The 21637-nt window shown below is 53.8% G+C and overlaps 1 protein-coding gene across 1 annotated transcript in view; it reads left to right on the top strand.

The window, feature by feature from the left end:
- The first annotated feature begins 1675 nt into the window (after positions 1–1675).
- FOXO6 (forkhead box O6) overlaps positions 1676–21637 on the top strand; it is a 158998-nt gene continuing 139036 nt past the window's right edge. The window contains exon 1 of the mRNA XM_060258319.1: positions 1676–2169. Coding sequence (XP_060114302.1) covers positions 1693–2169 — 477 coding nt within the window. The 5' untranslated portion in view covers positions 1676–1692. The remainder of the gene's footprint in view (positions 2170–21637) is intronic.

Raw genomic sequence — 21637 nt, 5'->3', positions numbered from 1 at the left:
TCGGGTCAGGTCAGTGTAACAATCTGAACATTTTTTTAAAAAAAAGAGGCAGAGGAGGGGGTGGAGCCGGCCATGGGGCTTCCCCCTGTCCCACTGGTGGGGGAGCCCCGGTGCGCGCGCGGGGGTGAAGGGGGCGGCTTGGAAAAGAGACATGGAAAGTGGAAGCTTTTAAACAACCCCCTCCCCCCATGACTATGCATTAAGGACGGAGGGGGGGATCGGGAAGAATTCAGAGCGGGGCAACTTTGCAGCGACTTGGAAGGGCTGCTGGGAGTCCGTGAAAGTGTGGGGGGAGGGCAGTGGGGGGATTCACGGGGGGGAGGGCAGGACCGGGCTTCAGAGTTAGCACCTGAGCCTGTGCGGAGCCTGGCTTCTGCAGACAAAGGGAGAGGCTCGCCGTCTGCGGGTCCACAAGGAAATATAATAGTGCTAATAACGCAGGCGGGACAATTGGGTGGGCGGCCGGCCGGGGACTCTGCGCTCCCGAGGTCTGCCCGCGGCCGGCTGCCCTCCCTCCTTCCTCCCTCTCCCTGGCGCGTCGTCGGAGCGGCTCCCCGCCGCAGGGGGAAAGCCCGGCTTGTTGTGATCATGTGGTTTGGCTGGAGCGGCCCGCCTGGTGTGCAAAGGCGGGCGGAGCGCCCGAGCGGAGACTCTCACGCAGGCAGGCAGGCAGGCCGGCCCGCCCAGCCCCGCCGCTCCTCCTCCCGGGTAAGGTGCTGCGCGAGGCTCCGCCCCCTCCCCTCCCCTCCCCTCCCCTCCACCAGAGGTGCAGCCGGCTCGCCTGGCCGGGCGGCGAGGGAGTGTGTGCGTGTGTGCCACAGGCGAGCAAGAGGCGCACGAGTGGTGGCTGCCTGGCTGGCTGGCTGACTGCTGCCGGTGGTGGCCGCTGCCGCTTCTTCCTCCTCCTCCTCCTCCTCCTCCTTCCCTCAGCATGTTGCCATCCCGCCGGGTCGCCAGAGAGAGGCGGCGCCCGCTCGGGGCGGCACGGGCGCAGCAGCGGCAGCAACAGGACGGCGGAGAGACGGCGACGCTGGCCCGCCGCGACGGCTGCAGGTGCTGCTGCTAGGTGAGCGCGCTGCCTGCCCGGGCAGCCCAGGTGTGGGGGCCAGTCGGAGGGGAGGCGGGAGCAGCATGCCCGCCCCGCTCTGCCCAGGCCTTTAGCGCCGGAGTCGGCCCGCTTTTGTGGCTTCCTTTTTTGGGGAGGGGGAGAGAAACCGCCGCCGCCTCCCTCGACGACCTTCCGCGCAGCTCCGGGACCTGCAGCCGCCTGGCTTCTCCCTCGAAAGCCCGCCGGGCGCGCCTCCTCGCTCATCTGTTGCTCGCGCCCCCCTTCTCCGCTCGCTCTCGATGGAGGCAGCCGGCGCCGCTCCTTGCCCTGCCCGCTGAGCCGGCTTGCCGCGGCCGGGGAGGGTCGGGGGTGGGGGTGGGGGAAGCGATGGACTGAGCCGCCCGGGCCACCCCTCGCCTCCAGCCCCGCCGCGCCTACCTGGCTCTCTCCTCCTCCTCCTCCTGCCAGGCCTCCGCTCCGGATTACGCGCCCCCCTCGGGGCCATGCTGCCCCCCTGAGCGCCGCCCCCCCCCGCAGCCCCGCGTGGGAATCTCCCCGGACGACCCTCCCTCCTCCTCCTCCTCCCCCCCGAGGGGACCCGCACCGAAGGCAGAGAAGCGAGGCGGGGGGGAGGCCGGAGGACCATGGATGAGAAGCTGCAGGCGCATCAAGTAGACATCGACCCGGATTTCGAGCCCCAGAGCCGGCCCCGAGCCGGCACCTGGCCCCTGCCTCACCCGGACTTCCCGGGCGAAGAGGACGATGGAGCCGCCGCGGCTGCCGGCGCCGGAGGAGGGATCGGGGGCGGCGGCGGCGGCGTGGGCTCCAAGCACCCCCTGGCCGGGGGCACCGAAGGCGCCGAGAACGCCGGAGTGGCGGCGGAGCGAGGCAAAGGCGCCCCGGCGCTGCCTTCCCTGGGCGCCGACGTTGGACAGCTCCGCAAAGCCAAGACCTCCCGGCGCAACGCTTGGGGGAACCTCTCCTACGCCGACCTCATCACCAAGGCCATCGAGAGCTCGCCGGAGAAGCGCCTCACCCTCTCGCAGATCTACGACTGGATGGTCAGATACGTCCCCTATTTTAAGGATAAAGGAGACAGCAACAGCTCGGCCGGCTGGAAGGTACACCTTTGGGGCGACCCCCCCCCCCCTCTTGCGACCCCTCAGCCCTAGTTTGCACCATCCCTAGTGAATTTGTTGTTTTTTTTAAATTTAAACTAACCAGGGTTGAGTTACTTTGCAGAGCGTCTAATCCGGATTAGTTGCTCAGGGCCCCGTGGGAATCCCCCCCTTTTGCTTTCCCTAGATGGAAGAAAAGGTGTTAAAATGGTGTTTTGATGCCTCCCCCTCCTCCCTGCATGCTTCTCTAGAAAACCTGCTTTGAAACAAATCTGAGGGAATGAATTCGGTCTTGAACAACTCAGAATTGAATCCCGTCCAGAAACAAGTCTGAATTAAAGTACACGGTCATGCTCCTTCTATCGGTGCACCTTCTTTTCTTTCCAGGGCCCTTATTGGAAGGGTCTGGATAAGTTTCCTGAAGGGTCTGGTGTGGACAGGGAGTCTGGCTTTGCAGCGCCCACGGCTCAGGGTCTTGTGTTAATTGCTGAGAAGGAAATTGCTTCTTTATCAGGGTTCAGGGTGGAGAAGACCGACTTCTCTGGAGGCATGCGGCGGGGGGGGGGGGGGGGGAGAAGGGGAAAATCCTCTCTTACTCATTATAGGCAGAATGGATGCGGGAGGTTCCCGTTGCATTGCTGACAAGGGAGATCATTACAGGGATCAGCACCTGTTCAGCTGCCTGGCCCACCGACCAAACTTCCTTCCCCAAAGCCCGGGAGCAAGGGGGGAAAAACCTGTCCTCTCCTCTCCGTTGTAGCCGGACAGCCCCTGCCCATCTGTTCAGATTGAAATGGTGCCCCAGTTTCCATCCCCCCCTTTAATTGGTGGGAAATGCAATTGCAGGAAATGGGTTCTGCAGCTTTCGGTCTCTAATTTGGGGGCGGGGAACGGGTGGTGATCTTTTTTAGATGATAAAAATTCTTCCGGAAGGCAGGGTTGGATTGCAGGAATCGCCGCATCCCCGGGTAGGCTTGGAGGTGTGATCCCCCTGAGAAAACCACCGGCTGGCGAGGCCTTTGGAACAGGAGTTGAACTTGGCGGGGTGCATGAGACAGTTTTTTTTTTTTTGAGGGCTTGGCTTGGCTTGAAACTGGGCAGTACAATCGAGCGGTTCTCCATGCACTGGTGAAAAACTCTCCCAGCCTAACGACCACAATGGATTAAATTTTGTGTGCATCCCTCCCCCTTTAAATATATATATTGCTTCTGTGCAGTTCTGTTGTTCTTGGTTTGGAGAAAATGTGATCCCATATTTGCCAGGTTGTTGCTGCATTTTTTGATCAGGTAGGATCTGGTTTCTGCCAAGCGTGCCTTTGATGGAGGGCATGAAAAAGGATGCTCTTCCTCCAGGTGACCACAGTGACCCTTGGGATGCTACAGCGAGCAGAAGAAGGCTGCGTGGTCTTCTGTTCTCCGGGTCTATCTCTTTTAGAGACGTGCATGCAGCCCTCTCTGCTCTTTAGATTCGGTTCCACTGGCAAAGCTCCAGGCAGTTGCCTTTGGATTGTTAAACATTTCTGTCAGTAGTAATCGATTCCCCTCTTATTGTGATTTAACGTAGATTCGGGTTGCTCTCCCAGAGCTTACAAGGAAGAGGAGGGGAGAAAAGAGTCTACTTTTCTTCACTCCACTGAGATGCCCAGCTCTGGTCTGGCTGAGGAGGAAGACTGTCTCTTGCGTGCATCTTTGGGGGTTACAAAGGCTGGTGGAAGGAGAGAGAAAAGGGAGACCGTGTCATGTTGGAACCCACAGGTGTCAGCGCTGCTCTATTTCTCCCCCCCAACCCTCCCTTCCATCTAATTTTTTTGGGGGGGGTTAACTAGTAGTGTGTTAGGTTAGGCGGCAATCTCGTTGATTTTTCAGGCTGACCTTTTTAAAGCATTTGGCGAGCCTCTGTAACAAAGCAAGATTTGCTGTTCATATCTTTTTTTAAAATAATTTCTCTCTGTGTTCTGATGGTTTGTCAGTGGCTGAAGAAATGGGGGGAATGGGTTTTGGGTGCACAAGGACCTGGGGTGGGGGCAGTTAACCAAAGCCATTTCCATGGGGCTTGTGTGGGTGTCCCGACACAAACCCACCTGCCAGTCTCTGCATCGAGCAGCGTTGAATGGATGGTGCACCTGTCGCTGATGCTGTAACACTGAGGTGTCCCAGAAATGCCCATCTGAGATTACAATTCCAAAGAGGTGGCAGAATTACCTAGGAGTCCAGTTGCATCTTAAAGATGATCAAGACGATTTCAGCCTGAGCTTTTGAGAACCTGCGCTCACTTCCTTAGATGCATCTAAGATTGTGACAGTATCACTCCAGGCACTCTGTGCATAGGTCTGTCCTCCAAAATAAAGCAGTGGCCCACTAGCATCTTCAAAACTAACAACATCGATCCCAGCATTAGCTTTCATTGACTTCTCCAGCGAGCTTACTGCCAGGCAGACAAAGCCGACGCTGTTCTTAGATGCGTGGCCCAAGTTTGCATGGAGAGTCCGGGGTGGAGCCACGCATGGACCTTTGCCTTGCTTTTATTCTGAGTTTCTTTGTAGTTAGTACCTCTGACGCCGTCTCTCGCCCCATCTTGAGTATTGCGATAGCAAGGGCCAAAATAGAACAAAGTACAGTAAGACCCTGTTGCATTTCCTTCTCTCTTTCCTCTAAATGATAAAAAAACCAAACTGTTGAGGAGGTTAGATTCCGACAGCAAACGAGGTCTATCTAGTGGTTGGCAATGACAGTGGCGAAAGTCAGGGGGCCAGGGTGAGGGGTACGTGGCACAAGGGTGATGTGGGATGCCAAAGAGCCCACAGGGTCTGTTCTAGAGCTGCAAAGCTCCACTGGTCTCTCTCTCTCTCTGCTGTCAAGTCACAGCTGATATATGGCAACCCCATAGAGTTTTCAAGACAAGAGGTGTTCAGAGGGGGTTTGCCATTGCCTGCCTCCACATCATGTCCCTTGGAGATCTCCCACCCAAATACTAGAGAGGGCCGACCCTGCTTAGCTTCTGACATCTGATGAGATCAGGCTAACCTGGGCTATCCAGGTGTCCATGGTAGCTTTCCGTGCTTCTGTGTTCGGCAGTGCAATTCCCTGCTTGTAGTATCAGGAGCTCCCTGCTCAAAATAGGATTCTAATTTTTCTCCTCCGCTGGGGTATTGCAGTACTTCTTCACCTGGGTGGCCCAAGCTAGCCTGATCTTTTCAGATCTGGGAAGCTAAGCAGGGTCGGCCCTGGTTAGCGCTTGGATGGGAGACGGCTGAGGAAATTGAGGGTTGCTATGCAGAGGCGGGCAATGGCAGACTACCGCTGTTTGTAACTCTTGCCTCAAAAAACGTATGTGGGTCACCGTGAGTCAGCTGGGGCTTGAAGGCACTCTCCCCCACCCCTGTGGTTCTTCACTACGGTGAACCATGCAGCCATTCTTGGTTGCTTCCATGCACGGGACCAACGTGGACCAAATCTCTGGCTTGCGTGGCTCAGATGTTCTATGCACACATTTCCTGATTCTCCCCCCCCCCCCTTCCTGAAATCTGAGCTGTCTGGACATGTCCTTAGAGGGTGCCAGTGTGCTTCCACTTAAGAAAGTTCATCTGCTCAGCAGCTGGTTTTGCTGTCCCCAGAGGCGCCTGCATTTAAGGCTTGGGTAATGAGATGCCTTCTCTAAACATGCCCCTCTGCCTCAACCCCCCCTCCCCAAGGATGCTACAGTACAGACTTTCCTACAACCTTGCCATTCGCCAGCTTTTGCAGGTAGATTTGCAGTTGCAGTAGGGGGTGGGGAAATCTGGGAAAGCTTTTGCAGGTCAGGGAAGTCGAGCTGAATCAAATCTGATTGGGAGTCCCTGGACTGCAGTTTGAATGCTGGCCCCAGCCCTGGCCCCATGGGTGAACACATGAAGCTGTCTTCTACTGAGTCATGCCGTTGGTCTACCTGAGACTGGCAGTGGTTCTGCAGGGTCCCACAATGGGGCCTTACCCAAGGGTGGAATTCTAGCAGGAGCTCCTTTGCATATTAGGCCACACACCCCTGATGTAGCCAATCCTCCCAAGAGCTTACAAGGCTCCTTTTTGTAAGCTCTTGGAGGATTGGCTACGTCAGGGTGTGTGGCCTAATATGCAAAGGAGCTCCTGCTAGAATTCCACCCCTGGCCTTACCCATTCCCTGGCTGTTGATCCTTTTAACTGGAGATACTGGGATTGAACCTGGGACCTGGAGCCAAAGCAGATGCACTACCGCTGAGCCGCAACCCCTCCGCAGGACAGGTGAGATGCACGTTGAAGGACAAAGTTCCCGCTCCGAGTGACCTGAGCTTCAGCCAAGGTAGCCAGCAGAGGAACACTTCCAAGGAGCAGCCTGAATCATTTCCGTCGTGCGACTCTGGCAGTTCTGCAGAACGTGGTGTGCAATTTTTGTTTTCAAGAAAGAGGAGCTCAAAAGCAAGGAAACTGAATAGTTTGAAAACTAGCATTTTAAACGGAACGCACCAGCCAAGGGCTATGGATATAGACACTTGAAACCACTCGGTCTTTGGAGAAGTGTTTTAGAAGTACTCCGATCAAGGTGCTGAATGGCTTGAGATGTACGTTTGCCCACCTGCCTTAGGTATAACGGCAGCCCAATTGTTGAGAAATGAAACTTGGTGAGAGAATGGGAAAGGGTGTGTGTGTGTGTGTGTGTGCGCGCACGCTGTGACAAGTCTTCTGTGTAGATGGGAGGCCTTTCGATGCTAGTTCAATTTCCAGCATTTCTCTTGGGACACCCTACTAGATGTGCAGTTTGAAGGCTCTGAGGCCTGAAGGGGCTTCTAAAACCAGGGAAGGACTGACCCATGTTACATCCTGGAGGGTTCAGGAGAGAGCTCGCCCCCCATTTTCTGGGGCCGTCTCCAGTGACGCAGCCAGCCACCGTTGTTCGTTCGCCTAGGCCCTCTGTCCTTTTGTGGCTCCCCCTAAAGAGCAGATGTGGAATAGCAGCTCCAAATATGGCTCGCTTCTTTCTGCTGTGAAGAACCTGTTGGGTGGCTTTCAGCAAGCCGTTCCAGTCTCATCCTCGGCACCCCTGGGAAGTTAAAGTGGCCCTGGAACGAGCCACGCCAAGTGGCCTCTGCAGCGTGCCAAGCCGGAACTGCCAGGGCAGCTTAGGCCACGCCAGCTGGGCCGATGATAGGCATCAGTTCGCCTGCTGCCTCTAGCAGTGGGGCAGGAAGAGGTGGCGCTGAGCCGAAGCTCATCTGTGGGAAGGGTCAGAGCCAGGGGTCATTTCATACAAAAAGAGGTGCTGGAGCTCATTAGCACAACTCATTTACATACGCCGCACACACCCCTGACCTCAGCAGAAGGTGTACTAAATTATATCAGTTCAGCAGCTACCTTCAAATTCTTCTTGAATTATCATTGTCATAATCAAACCTTATTCCCATTATACTTTTTAAATTACTTTCTCCTATGTGGCCACAGTGGCATGATGAAGATTTCCATCTGTCTGCTATAGATGTTTTGGTTATTTTCCCATTTTTTGTGGGGAAAAATATTAGAAAGTTTGTCAAATCTTAGAGTTCAGCAAAATTCTCACAGGGGGTTTGAACAATGGAGTCCAGAAGCAAGCATTTTTTTTGGGGGGGGGGAGTGTTAAGAAAGAAAGAACACAATAAAATGTATAGGTTCTGTAACTCCGCTCCTGTGAGCTCCTGCCTAAAATGAGGCCTGGCTCAGTGGGGCAGGCAGAGTGGCCGGTGGTTCTGTGAGGCGGTGGCCTACCAAGAACTTTCCCTGTCAATGAAATGGCCAGTCTGTCCTTGGAGTCTTCTTCCTCAGTCTGTAAAATGGGGATAGTGCTGCTCTACCATGCAAAGCTCACAGCAAGACATAGCTAAGATGGTCTCTCTCCTTTTCTTGTGAGCAATGGAAACATTAGCCTCCTGGACCCACGATGACAGCAAAAATTCAAGATTGATGATTTACAAGAGAAGCTTGTTTGCCTGCGAAGGGTGGGGTCCTAATTGGAAGATCAGGGCACAGTGGTAGACGGCTCCATTAGATTTAATCACGAAGTGGCTGGGGGTGGCGTAGAGGGAGAAAGACGAAAATCTCCTCCGGGGCTTTAAAGTGACAATTACAAGCATGGATTATGTTGTGCTTTGAGTGGCCAAGAGTGCTGGAGGGGTGTCCGCAGGGAGGAGAATTGTTAGGAAGGGCCATCGTGATTTTGTTTTTCCCTCTCCCACACTGAAGCAGGACACGCCTCGGCCTCCAGAGAGGGGTGAAAATGCGCATGGGACAGAAGGAGAGCTCACTCCCGTGTGGGTGGCTGGGGGGTGGGGTGAGAGTTTTCTCAACCCAAAATATGGTGATTAAATTGGACTGGGAACACCAAATGGTCTGGAAAGGAAATGATGTTTTTGTGCAATGGGGGCATTGAAAAGAAATAAGCTTTCTTTCTCACACCCGGTGAAGAAGAATTGCAGATTTATACCCCGCCCTTCTCTCTGAATCAGAGACTCAGAGCGGCTCACAATCTCCTATATCTTCTTCCCCCACAACAGACACCTTGCGAGGTGGGTGGGGCTGAGAGGGCTCTCACAGCAGCTGCCCTTTTAAGGACAACCTCTGCAAGGGCTATGGCTGACCCAAGGCCATTCCAACAGGTGCAAATGGAGGAGCGGGGAACCAAACCCAGTTCTCCCAGATACGAGTCTGCACACTTAACCACTACACCAAACTGATTCTTTCTGGTACTTTCTGGTACGGTGTACTTTCTGGTGATGTCAGTTGTTTTGTTCTCTGGAGAACCTGTCCCTTCCACCAGTGACATTGGAGGAGCGCCTTTCCTCATAGTTTGCAAGATAGTTATGCCCAGGGCTTTTTGTTGTTGCAGGAATTCATTTGCATATTAGGCCACACCCTCCTGCTGTAGCCAGTCCTCCAAGAGCTTGCAGTAGGCCCTGTAAGAAGAGACCTGTAAGCTCTTGGAAGATTGGCTACATCAGAGGGGTGTAGCCTAATATGCAAAGGAGTTCCTACTACAAAAAAAAGCCCTGGTTAAGCTATTTAAAAGGGTTAGTTGGCGCTGCTCAGCAGCACGGTACAGCATTGATATCAGGGCTGGCCCTAGAATGTCTAGTGCCCCCCCCCCCCGCACTGATAACATAATTGAGTCATGTGAACGGTGTCCACTTTGGTACCCCCAAAAGGCTGACGCCCTAGTCACCTAGTTTGCCTAGTGGCAGAGCGCCCCTGATGGCCATACACGAACTGTGACTTGATGGCAAAAAAAAGTTTAGTTGCTTGCGTGAAGCTCTGAATCTGCACTTCGCACATGCTCCCGGAGGCCACAGACTTCTTCTCTGCCTCCTTCTTAATCTGTATCTCAGCAACCAGCTTTTCCGTCTGCCTGTCTGAACCACTTTCTCAGGTTCAGTCTTTTCCCGCCGACTCCTGTGCACTGCCAGAATAAGGCTTTCTGCTCCCCCCAACGGAGAACCTGAAGCAAAGGGATACTCAGTCTTTCAGTAACAAGCTGCACGGCATGCTGTTTATTGGAGGTCCGCAAGGGATCCGCTCCTCCTCTTCCTGCCTGCCTCAGGTGCTGAAGCTCTGCGGCTTGCAAGAGTCTTGTGGTTGCCTCTCTGCATGTGTTGGGATGGGGACACACCTGCCAGGATGCGGGACTTAAGCCTTTAATCGTGCCCTCCTTAGGCCAGCGATGCAGTGTGTCACACTGGGTAAGGGCCCAGCCAGCAGCTGAGAAATCTTGAGCCTTTTCCCCTGGAGTTGTGGAGAGGAACACCCGACCGGTCGATCTTCAGGGTGGGATTAGAAGCAAAGATTTAAAGCTCCCGGCAGACCCCTCAATCCTCTCTCCTAAAGCCAATAACGAATCCCATCTCCGTGCATCGTTTAACTCACACCAGAGCATCTTTCTTGGCAGTTTACGTAGATCTTCTGTGCACCAGGGTCTGTTTTTTTGAGAAGTCGTTCTTTTGGAGAGGAGAGGAGGGGAGGGGGAGTTCAGCCAGGCCCCAAAGGGAGTGTGGGTATATTTTTAAGCAGGGTGTGTGTGGGGGGAGGAAATCACCGATTCTGTCTCCTGAAATCTCAGCTCCCTGTCCTGCCTGCATTACAGCCTAGCGTGGTTTTGTAATTAGGTTTGAAATATGGCCGCATGCAGCCCACTGGTTGTTCCTGTGTGCCACAAATTGCTTTTGGAGGAGGGGAGCCTGGGCCGGGAAGCGAGAAAGGGCTTCTAGCACATGTGCGCACGTGAACAGAGCTGGGGCTCATCTTGTCCACAGGGCCAATGGAGCAGAGGCTGTAGCCCAGGGCTGCCAACCTCCAGGTGGGAGCTGGAGATCTGAAATGGCTACTGACCCTAGACTGCAGAAGTCATTTATTTAATGCTTTTATTCCACTTCTGGAGAAAATGGCTGCTTTGGGAAGTGGACCGCAGGACAGTATATGCCCTACTGAAGTCCCTCCCCTCCCTCAATTCTGCATTCCCAGGCTTCACCTTCAAATCTCCAGGTAGTTCCAAAGCCAAACCCTCTTATAGGCCCACACTGGAGGGCGAAGACTTGCAATAAGAGGTTCCTGGGTTCTGTAAGTCCAATAATGCTGTATTTTGTTTTCTCCCCAAAGAGCCGCTTTTTGTCTCTCAGGAGCTAAGTAGGTCAGGGTATGGCCGATAACTGCATAGCAGCCCCCTCCCCATTTTGAAGCCCTTGGGCGTGGGGAGGGGAAGCTGGTGTCTTGGGACTCCAGGGGTGTTGGGTGCATCTCTACTTGAGTGAGACCACCATCTGAGGGAGTGCTTGGAACATGATACTCTTTCTTGGGTCCTGAGACTTTCCCGACTCCATTAGCACAAGCACTCTGGGGTCAGTGTAGTGTAGTGCTTAAAGTGTTGGACTGGGACCTGGGAGACCCAGATTCGAATCCTCACTCTGCTGTGGAAGCTTGCTGGGTGATCTTGGGCCCGTCACACTTTCTCAGCCTAACCTACATCATGGGGTTGCTGTTAGGATAAAATGAAGGAGAGGAGAGCGATATACGGTTCTTTGGGTCCCCACGGGGGAGAAAAGTGGATATAAATGAAGTGAAGAAATAATAAAAATTAATTCTTGCTTCCCCCTTGGGGTTGCTTCCAGGGGAGCCTCAGCCTCTGGCCCTTTGGGGTTCTTGTGGTTCCTGCCAGGTGAGAAAGACTGTGGATGGCTTTAAAAGAGGAGAAGATGTAGAAATTGTGGGGAATACATCAGTTGGCTGGTACCTATGATTGTGAAATGGAAACATTCTGAGAGGCACTATGTGCAGCGGTCAGAGTGACCAAGTAGGATCTGGGAAACTCAGGTTCAAATCCCAGCTGAGCCTTGGGATTGTGACCTTGGGCTAGGCACAGTCTCAGCTTCCCCTACCCTACAGCCTTGCCGTGAAGACAAATTGGAGTTAGGGTTGCCAACCGCCAGGTGATAGCTGGAGATCTCTTGCTAATACAACTGATCTCCAGGTGACAGAGATCAGTTCACCTGGAGAACAAAACGGCTGCTTTGGCATTATTCCCCAAACTCTGCACTCCTGAGTCTCCACCCCTCAAATCTCCAGGTGTTTCCCAACCCGGAGCTAGCAACCCTATGTGGGAATCATTTACATCACCCTGAGCTCTTTGGAGAAGAAACAGGAGAAAATTGCACAGAGAGAGAACCTCCATGTTCAGACAGGTCCAGGTGGGCAGCTGTGTTGGTCTGAAGTAGCAGAACAAAGCTTGAGTCCAGTGGCATCTTTAAGACCAGCACAAGTTTATTCAAGGTACAAAGTTTCATGTGCTCATACATTTCCTCAGATACATAGAAATGGAAGTTAACAGTTCATCTATAGAGAGGCATCTGCTCCATGTTTAGAGGTGGGCTACCTTGGAATACCAGATTCAGTGGGTAGCAGCTGGTGAGGCCGGGTTCCTCCATGCCCTGGACCTCTCAGAGGCATCTGGGTGGCTGCTACTGGAAACTGGAAGGTTCAGCACAGCTCTTTGCAGGTTCTTGGGCTTCCTTTTGGAAAAAGGGGTGGGTGGGGACCAATGTTCCCTCTAAGCTGCAGTCTTGTGAGCAAACATTCTACTTGTGAGCTACTGGCATTAAAGTTGTGAGCTCCTGGCATTACTGTGAGCTGCTGCATAAATTATTGGCTCTGGGGCCATCCTTCCTGAGCTAAGACAAAACAATCTGTGCGCTGGAGGCGAAAGATCTGTGAGCTAGCTCATGTTAACTCAGCTTAGAGGGAACACTGGTGGGGACTTCTTCTTGCTTCTGTTTCTTTTCGCTTTCAATTAGGGGTGTCAAACATGCGGCCCAGGGTCTGAATCAGGCCCTCAGCAACTGGCTGTCATCTGCTTCCTTCTCCCTCTCTCTTGCTTCCTTCTGTATAACAGCTTGCTTTGCAAGGCTTATGAATATATGAAGCTGCCTTATACGGAATCAGACCCTCGGTCCATCAAAGTCAATATAGTCTACTCAGAGTGGCAGTGGCTCTCCATGGTCTCAAGCGAAAGTTTTTTATGCCTATTTGCCTGGACCCTTTTTAGTTGGAGATGCCGGGGATTGAACCTGGGACTTTCTGCTTACCAAGCAGATGTTGCTGAATTGCACTGGAGCTACAGAGCAAAACCTCATTTTTTCCCATTGGCTGAGGCTCTTCCCTTGGGGAGGAAGGGAGGGGAAATACAGTTTGTTTTGCCAGGCTCTCTCAGCTGCACAGCAGAGCTACTGAGCCAAGTCTCTCTTCCTTCTATTGGCTGAGACTTCTCTCCCTCCTGGGGAAGGAAGGAAGGAAAGAACCAGAGCTTCCTTTCCCCACTTCCTTGGATCCTATTGGAGAAATACAAAGAAAGCACCTTTAAGACCAAGGAGTGCTAACATTTTAAGCATGTTTTAAGGTCTGTGTTTGTTTTTTTTTAAAATATTGAATTGTGTTTGTCTGTGTCCTTTATAAAGTTTATATCTCTGTTCCCTAATCTTAAATAGGTATATACCTGGCCTGGCCCAACATGGCCCGACCCATCAAGGCCTCATTTATATCAGATCTGGCCCTCATAACAAATGAGTTCGACACCCCTGCTTTAAATGGTTCTCCGATGTGCTTTTATTATGCTGCGGGTGCCATTGTAAGAGTGCAGCAGAAACAGAGTAGCCGTTTAAATAAAGGAGGGGATTCAACTTTAGTGAATCCAAGCGTGAGGTAATTTTGTAGCCTTTTTTTAAAAAAAAGCTTACTGGGAAACAAAGCTGCCTTCCCCCCCTCCCCCACACACTTTCTGGGTGTTTTAAGAATGCTGTCAGCTTTTCTCCCGAGTAATCCCACATCCTCCACTGGGGACAGTCAGGAACCAGCAAGTGGATTGCTGCCTGTGAGGAGGACGTGATTAGCTGTCTCATTGAGGAGCCAGAAGTCTTGACCTCTTGACTCTCCCTCATCCTGTTGTGACCCTCGAAGCTGCACTGAATGGGAAGGCCTGTCGGGTAGCTCTGGGTCATGACCTGGGGCTTTCCCCCTCATGCTTTTCCCACTGTGGGTCTTGGCGCCTGTGTGCTCCGCAACACGTGTGGCAGGGAGCGCTTTCTGCTTCCTGATGCGGCACCGAAGGGCCCCGTTGACTGACAGCTCTGCTTAATTAGGGAGTTATTTTATCAATTCCAAAAGCGCTTGAAGTTTTCTGCTCCAGCTCCCGCATTCCGCCGGATAATGGGGAAACCAACACCCTCTGTCAAAGGAGCAGCAGCTCCCTGTGCATTTTAAGGCGCCCGTCTGTGCCACTTTGACATCCAAAATACAACAATAAAGCTATCAGCTTGGCTTGTTTGATGTAGGTGTGACAGCGTCAAGAACCTTAAACTCCAAGGCTCTCCCATGTTTTCTGTCCTACTTCTTGGTGCTGCATCCTATTGGGGCAGGGGGGGGGGGAGAAGTCTCAAAACTAGAAGGGCAGCATGAGGTTTTTACCTAGCAAGGGCTGTGAAAGATCCATTGCTCAGCCAGGGTGGTGTTTACATTATATCTCTACCAGTAATGTAGGGCAGGAAATTTTCCACCCGCCATGTGTAAATGTAGTTCCTTCCTTCCTTCCTTCCTTCCTTCCTTCCTTCCTTCCTTCCTTCCTTCCTTCCTTCCTTCCTTCCTTCCTTCCTTCCTTCCTTCCTTCCTTCCTTCCTTCCTTCCTTCCTTCCTCCCTTCCTTCCATCCTCCCTCCCTCCTTTCCCTTCCCTTCCCTTCCCTTCCCTTCCCTTCCCTTGTTGTCAGGGCTATTGTATTGCAAATCAATTGTGCTGGATGGGCTGAATGTGGCATATCAAGCATGGGCAGACCCCAATGTTTCTGCATGGTCCAGTCTTGCACATGGGGCATTTGCCTTCTGCTAACATTCTTTACATTTCCCTAACGTTATAGCGATGATTTGTTTAAATTTGTCAGAATATCGTCCCATTTGAATGTTTCCAGAAAACCCACATTGCCCATCTTTGCCACTAATTGCATCACTTAGAATTGCCACTGGAACCTCCGAACTGTGATCCCAGTTGGTGGTTTTATTTCAGTGGTGGTTACTTTCTTATCCAGACTTGACTGTCTGCAGGGGACACCGTGGCACAGCGGTAGAGTATCTGTTTGGCATGCAGAAAGTTCCGGGTTCAGTCCCTGGCATGTTCAGTTTGAAAAGGCAGCAGGTGACGAGACAGACGTCTGCCTGAGACCCTCTTGAAGAGCCTCCACCAATCATAGGAGACAGTTCTGATGCTGATAGCTGGAGGGACTGATTCCGGATAAGGCAGCTTCATGTGCAGTGCCGGATTAAACTCTGTGGAGGCCTCTACGCAGTTGAAATCTTGGGGACCCCCTTGCAAATTATCTCAGAGTCTGAGTGCCTGCCCCACCACCCACAACCCTCACTGCAGGCACCTTCTTAAAAGTCCCTTTTACTAAGCTGCAGGGAAAAGACAGGGAGAGGCAAACTTGGTGACAACGCCAGCAGCAGCCGCACCTGGCAAGTCGGGCAAAAAGCAGCTCAGTTGCTGGCTGCTCATGCAAGCTGGGAGGGCTCCAAGCAGGGGGGGGGGGGGGAATGGGAGGAAAAGCCAGCCCGGAGCCCCTAAAGGCATGGGGGCCCATAGGCCAGTGCCTGCTTGGTCTAATTGTTAATCCGATTCTGTTCATGTGTTCAGGAAATATATGTTATACTTCTCTCTTCTGGGGCACGAGCATGCAGTGGGTTGTACTCTCCCTTCCTTGCTGATTGGGTCAAAACTACCTGTCCACATAAAGCAGATACCTGGCCACACTCCCAAAGCTGACAGCATTACCTGCAGTCCATGCTACGTAACTTTTGAAAAAGAAATGATGGATGTCACGGCCTGTGTAAATGAAACAGATGAAGTACATTTACATATACTTTCCATTATGGAACTGCTGAAAGGTCCATCTGATTCTGCATCCGGCATCTTGTTTTGCACCTGATGCAAGGCCTTCCCTGGCTGTTGTTCTTCACAAAGTGCTGAGGTAAACTGCTCCTGACCTGGGAGATTCTGTTTAGCCACTGTAACTAGATGAGGTGACCAGGGTCAACAAGTAAGTACAAGCTTCTGAAGACCTACTCTCTGAACATTGGAAATACCACTCTCCTCCTGTGGTTTCACCAAGCATCGCTTTTTGAAGCTTCCTTGCAGAGTCATGAAGCATTAGAAATCATCTCTTTTTTTTAAAAAAAGCTAACTTTTCCAGAACTAGTGCACCCAGGAAGGGTTGCTGCCGATGTTCCCTCTAAGTGCAGACTTGTGAGCAAAAATTCTACTTTGTGAGCTACTGGCATTAAAGTTGTGAGCTACTGCATGAATTAGTTTGCTCTGGGGCCATTTTTCCTGAGCTGAGACAAAAATGTGTGAACTGGAGGCTAAAAATCTGTGCGCTAACTCATGCTAATTCAGCTTAGAGGGAACAATGGCTACTGCCAACTCTGGTTTGGGGAATTCCTGGAGATTTGGGGGTGGAGCTGGGGAGGACATTGATTGGGGAGGTTTCTCAGTGCAGTTAAATGCCACAAACTCCGCCCTCCAAAGTAGCCATGTTCTCCAGGAGAACTGATCGCTGTAATTCAGAGATCAGTTGTGATTCCAGGAGATGTCCGTGTCTCACATGGAGACTGGCATCCGTAGCAACCAGTGAAAACTTCTGGATTAGCGAAGAGCAACCGTGAAATCAAGGGAGACTAATCCCCTTCATTAAAACATAGATGCCTCTGTCATTTGAACTACTCTGGCCTATGATGGCCTTTGCTGCGAGGTAGAAAAATGGGAGATTTTGTGAAACTTCAAAGGGTTTTTAGAGCAGAGGCAAGATGGCCATCTGACAGCAATGTTGATTCTATGGCTTACTGTGAATTTAGGCCAGGGCTTGTCCCTTGTAACTCTTCCTTATTTATTTTATTTATTTATTTATTTTATTTATTTATGATTTGTATCCCGCCCTTCCCACAAGTGGCTCAGTGGCATAATGCCAATCACCACTTTGGGGTCAGGAAGGAATTTTCTTCCAGGCCGCCTTGGTACAGACAGAGTTCCTGGCTGTTGCTTACTTTCCTCTCAGCGTAGAGCAGGGGTCGCTGGGGATACGGGGGTGGGTGGAAGTAGCAGTGAATTTCCTGCCTAGTGCAGGAGATTGGACTAGATGACCTTTGGGGTGCCTTCCGGCTCTATGTTTCTCAAACCGTCCTCTGTTGTTAAAGGGGTTGTCGTCTGCCAAGAAAGCTGCATGTGGCGTTTGAGCTGGTGATGGAGGCAGCTGTGGTCCAAGTGGCCCCGAGTGGCACTGTCTCTGCAGGGACTTCCATCGTCCTCGCAACTCAGCCAAGGGTCTGCTATTCCTCAGCCCGGGACTGCTCTCCCCCTTCTCACCGGAACGAAGACAGGCTGATCTGTGTCTAATGTGTTCAACCACAGTGCTAGCCCTGCCCCTTATATGGAGATACTCTCCCCCTAGTATTCTGCCTTAGCTGTGGGAAGGTTTCGTCCTCAACGGAGGTGGCAGTGCTGGGCGGGTGAAGCTGTGGGCTGCTAGGAGGAGATGAGACAGAGAGGCTGTTGGTGACTGGCTTGAAGTGGGAAGAAAATAGTGCCATTCTTTAGGGTTAAATCCTGCTCTTCCTCCAAGTGGCTTGAGGGGACATGCTTTATTTTTATTAATTTAATTCATTTATGTCTTGCCTTGCTCCCCCAATGGGACCACCAAAGTAGCTTGCAGGATTCTCCTCTCTGTTTTTTCCTCACAACAACCCTGCAATGTAGGTCAGGCTCAAGAGTGTGCGACTGGCCTGAAGTCGACCAACGAGATTCCATGGCAGGGTGAGGATTCGAAGCTGGTTCTTCCAGAGCCTGGTCTGACACTCTACACTACACTGGCTCATAGTAGCCATGGGCATACCTGGGGATCTTATTCCTGTCCAGCGTTCAACTAAGGAGTGCAAGAATTGGCCCAACCATCTCAACTTCTTTTGGGGCCAGTTTAGGGTGGCCAGACCGTCCCGGTCTCCCGGGACTTTCCCGGATCTGGCCCCCAATTCCCGGCTCCCGGGCTGGGTATACCGGGACCATTAAGAGGTCCCGGTTTAGCCAGCCAGAGAGCCGGGGGCCGCGCGCCCGGGCGGGGAAGGCGGCGAGTGAGGGAGAGAGCGACCCTGCGCCTGCGCAGATCGCCCTGCGCACGCGCAGGGACGCCCTCCCTCACTCGCCGCCTTCCCCGCCCGCGCACGGGGCCCGGCGGTGGCGTCGGAGGCCCGGGAGGGCGTCGGAAAGGCCCGCGGGGGTCGCTGGAGGCTCTCCAGCGACCCCCGCGGGCCTTCCCGACCCTTCCCGGGGCTCCACACCCCCACCCCCCGTCCTCCTCCGCCCTCCCCGGGCGTCGGAAAGGCCCGCGGGGGTCGCTGGAGGGCCTCCAGCGACCCCCGCGGGCCTTCCCGACCCTTCCCGGGGCTCCACACCCCCACCCCCCGTCCTCCTCCGCCCTCCCCGGGCGTCGGAAAGGCCCGCGGGGGTCGCTGGAGGCCCTCCAGCGACCCCCGCGGGCCTTTCCGACCCTTCCCGGGGCTGCACACCCCCACCCCCGTCCTCCTCCGCCCTCCCCGGGCGTCGGAAAGGCCCGCGGGGGTCGCTGGAGGGCCTCCAGCGACCCCCGCGGGCCTTTCCGACCCTTCCCGGGGCTGCACACCCCCACCCCCTTCCTCCTCCGCCCTCCCCGGGCGTCGGAAAGGCCCGCGGGGGTCGCTGGAGGGCCTCCAGCGACCCCCGCGGGCCTTTCCGACCCTTCCCGGGGCTCCACACCCCCACCCCCCGTCCTCCTCCGCCCTCCCCGGGCGTCGGAAAGGCCCGCGGGGGTCGCTGGAGGGCCTCCAGCGACCCCCGCGGGCCTTTCCGACCCTTCCCGGGGCTCCACACCCCCACCCCCCGTCCTCCTCCGCCCTCCCCGGGCGTCGGAAAGGCCCGCGGGGGTCGCTGGAGGGCCTCCAGCGACCACCGCGGGCCTTTCCGACGCTTCCCCGGCCTCTACCACCCCCCCCCCCCCGTGCTGGCGGAGGCCCGGGAGGGCATCGGAAAGGCCTCTCCGCCGCCGCCGGACTCGCCGCCGCCGGACTCGCCGCCGCCGTAGGTAAGGGGGCCGAAAGCGGGGGGGGGTGGCCTTCCTTTCCCTCCCTCCCTCCCTCCTTCCTTCCTTCCTTCCCTCCTTCCTTCCTCCCTCCCTCCCTCCCTCCTTCCTTCCTTCCTTCCTTCCTTCCTTCCTTCCTTCCTTCCTTCCTTCCTTCCTTCCCTCCTTCCTTTCTTTCTTCCCTTCTTCCCTCCCTCCCTTTCTCCCTCCCTTTCTCCCTTTCTCCCTCCCTCCCTCCCTTATGTGACGCAGAGTGTTGGACTGGATGGGCCACTGGCCTGATCCAACAGGGCTTCTCTTATGTTCTTATGTGACACAGAGTGTTGGACTGGATGGGCCACTGGCCTGATCCAACAGGGCTTCTCTTATGTTCTTAAGTGTGACGCAGAGTGTTGGACTGGATGGGCCACTGGCCTGATCCAACAGGGCTTCTCTTATGTTCTTAAGTGTGACACAGAGTGTTGGACTGGATGGGCCACTGGCCTGATCCAACAGGGCTTCTCTTATGTTCTTATGTGACACAGAGTGTTGGACTGGATGGGCCACTGGCCTGATCCAACAGGGCTTCTCTTATGTTCTTAAGTGTGACGCAGAGTGTTGGACTGGATGGGCCACTGGCCTGATCCAACAGGGCTTCTCTTATGTTCTTAAGTGTGACACAGAGTGTTGGACTGGATGGGCCACTGGCCTGATCCAACAGGGCTTCTCTTATGTTCTTATGTGACACAGAGTGTTGGACTGGATGGGCCACTGGCCTGATCCAACAGGGCTTCTCTTATGTTCTTATGTGACACAGAGTGTTGGACTGGATGGGCCACTGGCCTGATCCAACAGGGCTTCTCTCATGTTCTTATGTGACGCAGTGTTGGACTGGATGGGCCACTGGCCTGATCCAACAGGGCTTCTCTTATGTTCTTAAGTGTGACACAGAGTGTTGGACTGGATGGGCCACTGGCCTGATCCAACAGGGCTTCTCTTATGTTCTTATGTGACGCAGAGTGTTGGACTGGATGGGCCACTGGCCTGATCCAACAGGGCTTCTCTTATGTGACAATACTGACTTTGGTGGACCCAAGCACTGATTCAGTGTAAGGGAGCTTTGTGTTTGTGTCTTCTAGTGCAATTTTGTTCTCAGATCCTGTATTTACTTCATCAGTATATGGGATAAGGCACTTTCTCAACTGTGCTGCATAAATCAGCCTATTTATTTTGTCCTGTTGGCTCTGTTGGCTCTATCTGCGCCACCTTCATCACTTTCGGGGTGTGGATCTCCCAGTGGAGTGGTCTCCCGACTCCCTCCGCCGGCTGTTTCTGATAGCCCTGCGCCCCCTCTTTCATTTGATATGTGTCCCGTGCGGGTGCCACCCTCCCGCCGGGAGATGCCGCAAAATGAGCCCCCTCGAGGCTTATGGCGGCAGGGCTTGGGGGAAGCGAGCTAGACTGCTGTTCTTTTGAGGGGTTATAGAGTGTTTCGAGCCCGTCCCTGTGGCATTGGTCCCATCATTGTGGGGACCAGGGGGCCGGCGCAGCGGCACGCTGAAGCAGCCTGTCGGTCACTTCCAGGTTCCTGTCCTGCATCTCGACCTGTGTTATTAGTGACAGGCTGCTTCGGCGTGCCGCTGCGCCGGCCCCCTGGTTCCCACAATGATGGGACTGATGCCACAGGGACGGGCTCGAAACACTCTATAACCCCTCAAAAGAACAGCAGTCTAGCTCGCTTCCCCCGAGCCCTGCCGCCATAAGCCTCAAGGGGGCTCATTTTGCGGCATCTCCCGGCGGGAGGGTGGCACCCGCACGGGACACATATCAAATGAAAGAGGGGGCGCAGGGCTATCAGAAACAGTCAGCGGAGGGAGTCGGGAGACCACCCCACTGGGGGATCCACACCCCGAAAGTGATGAAGGTGGCGCAGATAGAGCCAACAGAGCCAACAGGACAAAATAAATAGGCTGCATTATGCAGCACAGTTGAGAAAGTGCCTTATCCCATATACTGATGAAGTATATACAGGATTTGAGAACAAAATTGTTTCCGGCGGTGATATTTGGGGGATTTTTGGGGACGTCACAGGAAGTGCTGTGAAGTCACTTCCTGTTTCCGGCAGTGGCATTTGGGGGAAATGATGTCATTTGGGGGAAATGATGTCACAGGAAGTGATGTCACTTCCCGTTTCCGGCAGGTGACGTGGGGAAAATGATGTCACAGGAAGTGATGCCACTTCCTGTTTCCGGTGGTGGCATGACGTCACCGGAAGTGACGTCACCGGAAGTGACGTCACTTCCTGTTTCCGGCGGCGCGCGCGCTTCGCGCGCGCGCACCCCTGCCTCTTCCCCCCCCCCTTGTCCCTGGCTGGCCTTCAGACATTATGGTCACCCTAGGCCAGTTGGCAGTGAGGATCCTTGCCTTTTTACTTGATTACTTGCTTTGCTGAGGGAGGTCCTGGGATTCAACCCTGGGCACCTCGAGCTGAAGATCTTAGGCAGCTGCTGGGAAAGACATTTCAGTGATGAGCAAGCTGCTGTCTCAGGCTGAGAAGACATGTCCTGAGCTAGATGGACTGATTCTCCAATTTGGTATAAGGCACTTCACTAGTGGCTAGATGGGCTGATTCTCCAACTTGGCATAAGGCACTTTATGTATTGGCTAGATGGGCTGGTTCTCCAACTTGGTATAAGGCACTTCACGTATTGGCTAGATGGGCTGGTTCTCCAACTTGGTATAAGGCACTTCACGTATTGGCTAGATGGGCTGATTCTCTGACTTGGTCTGAGTCACTTTATGGTCTGATTCTCTGACTTGGTATTCA

The sequence above is a fragment of the Heteronotia binoei genome, chromosome 17, assembly GCF_032191835.1.
Source record: "Heteronotia binoei isolate CCM8104 ecotype False Entrance Well chromosome 17, APGP_CSIRO_Hbin_v1, whole genome shotgun sequence".
Lineage (NCBI taxonomy): Eukaryota > Metazoa > Chordata > Lepidosauria > Squamata > Gekkonidae > Heteronotia > Heteronotia binoei.
The sequence above is the reverse complement of the archived record's forward strand: the minus strand, read 5'-3'. Positions and strand labels throughout refer to the sequence as shown.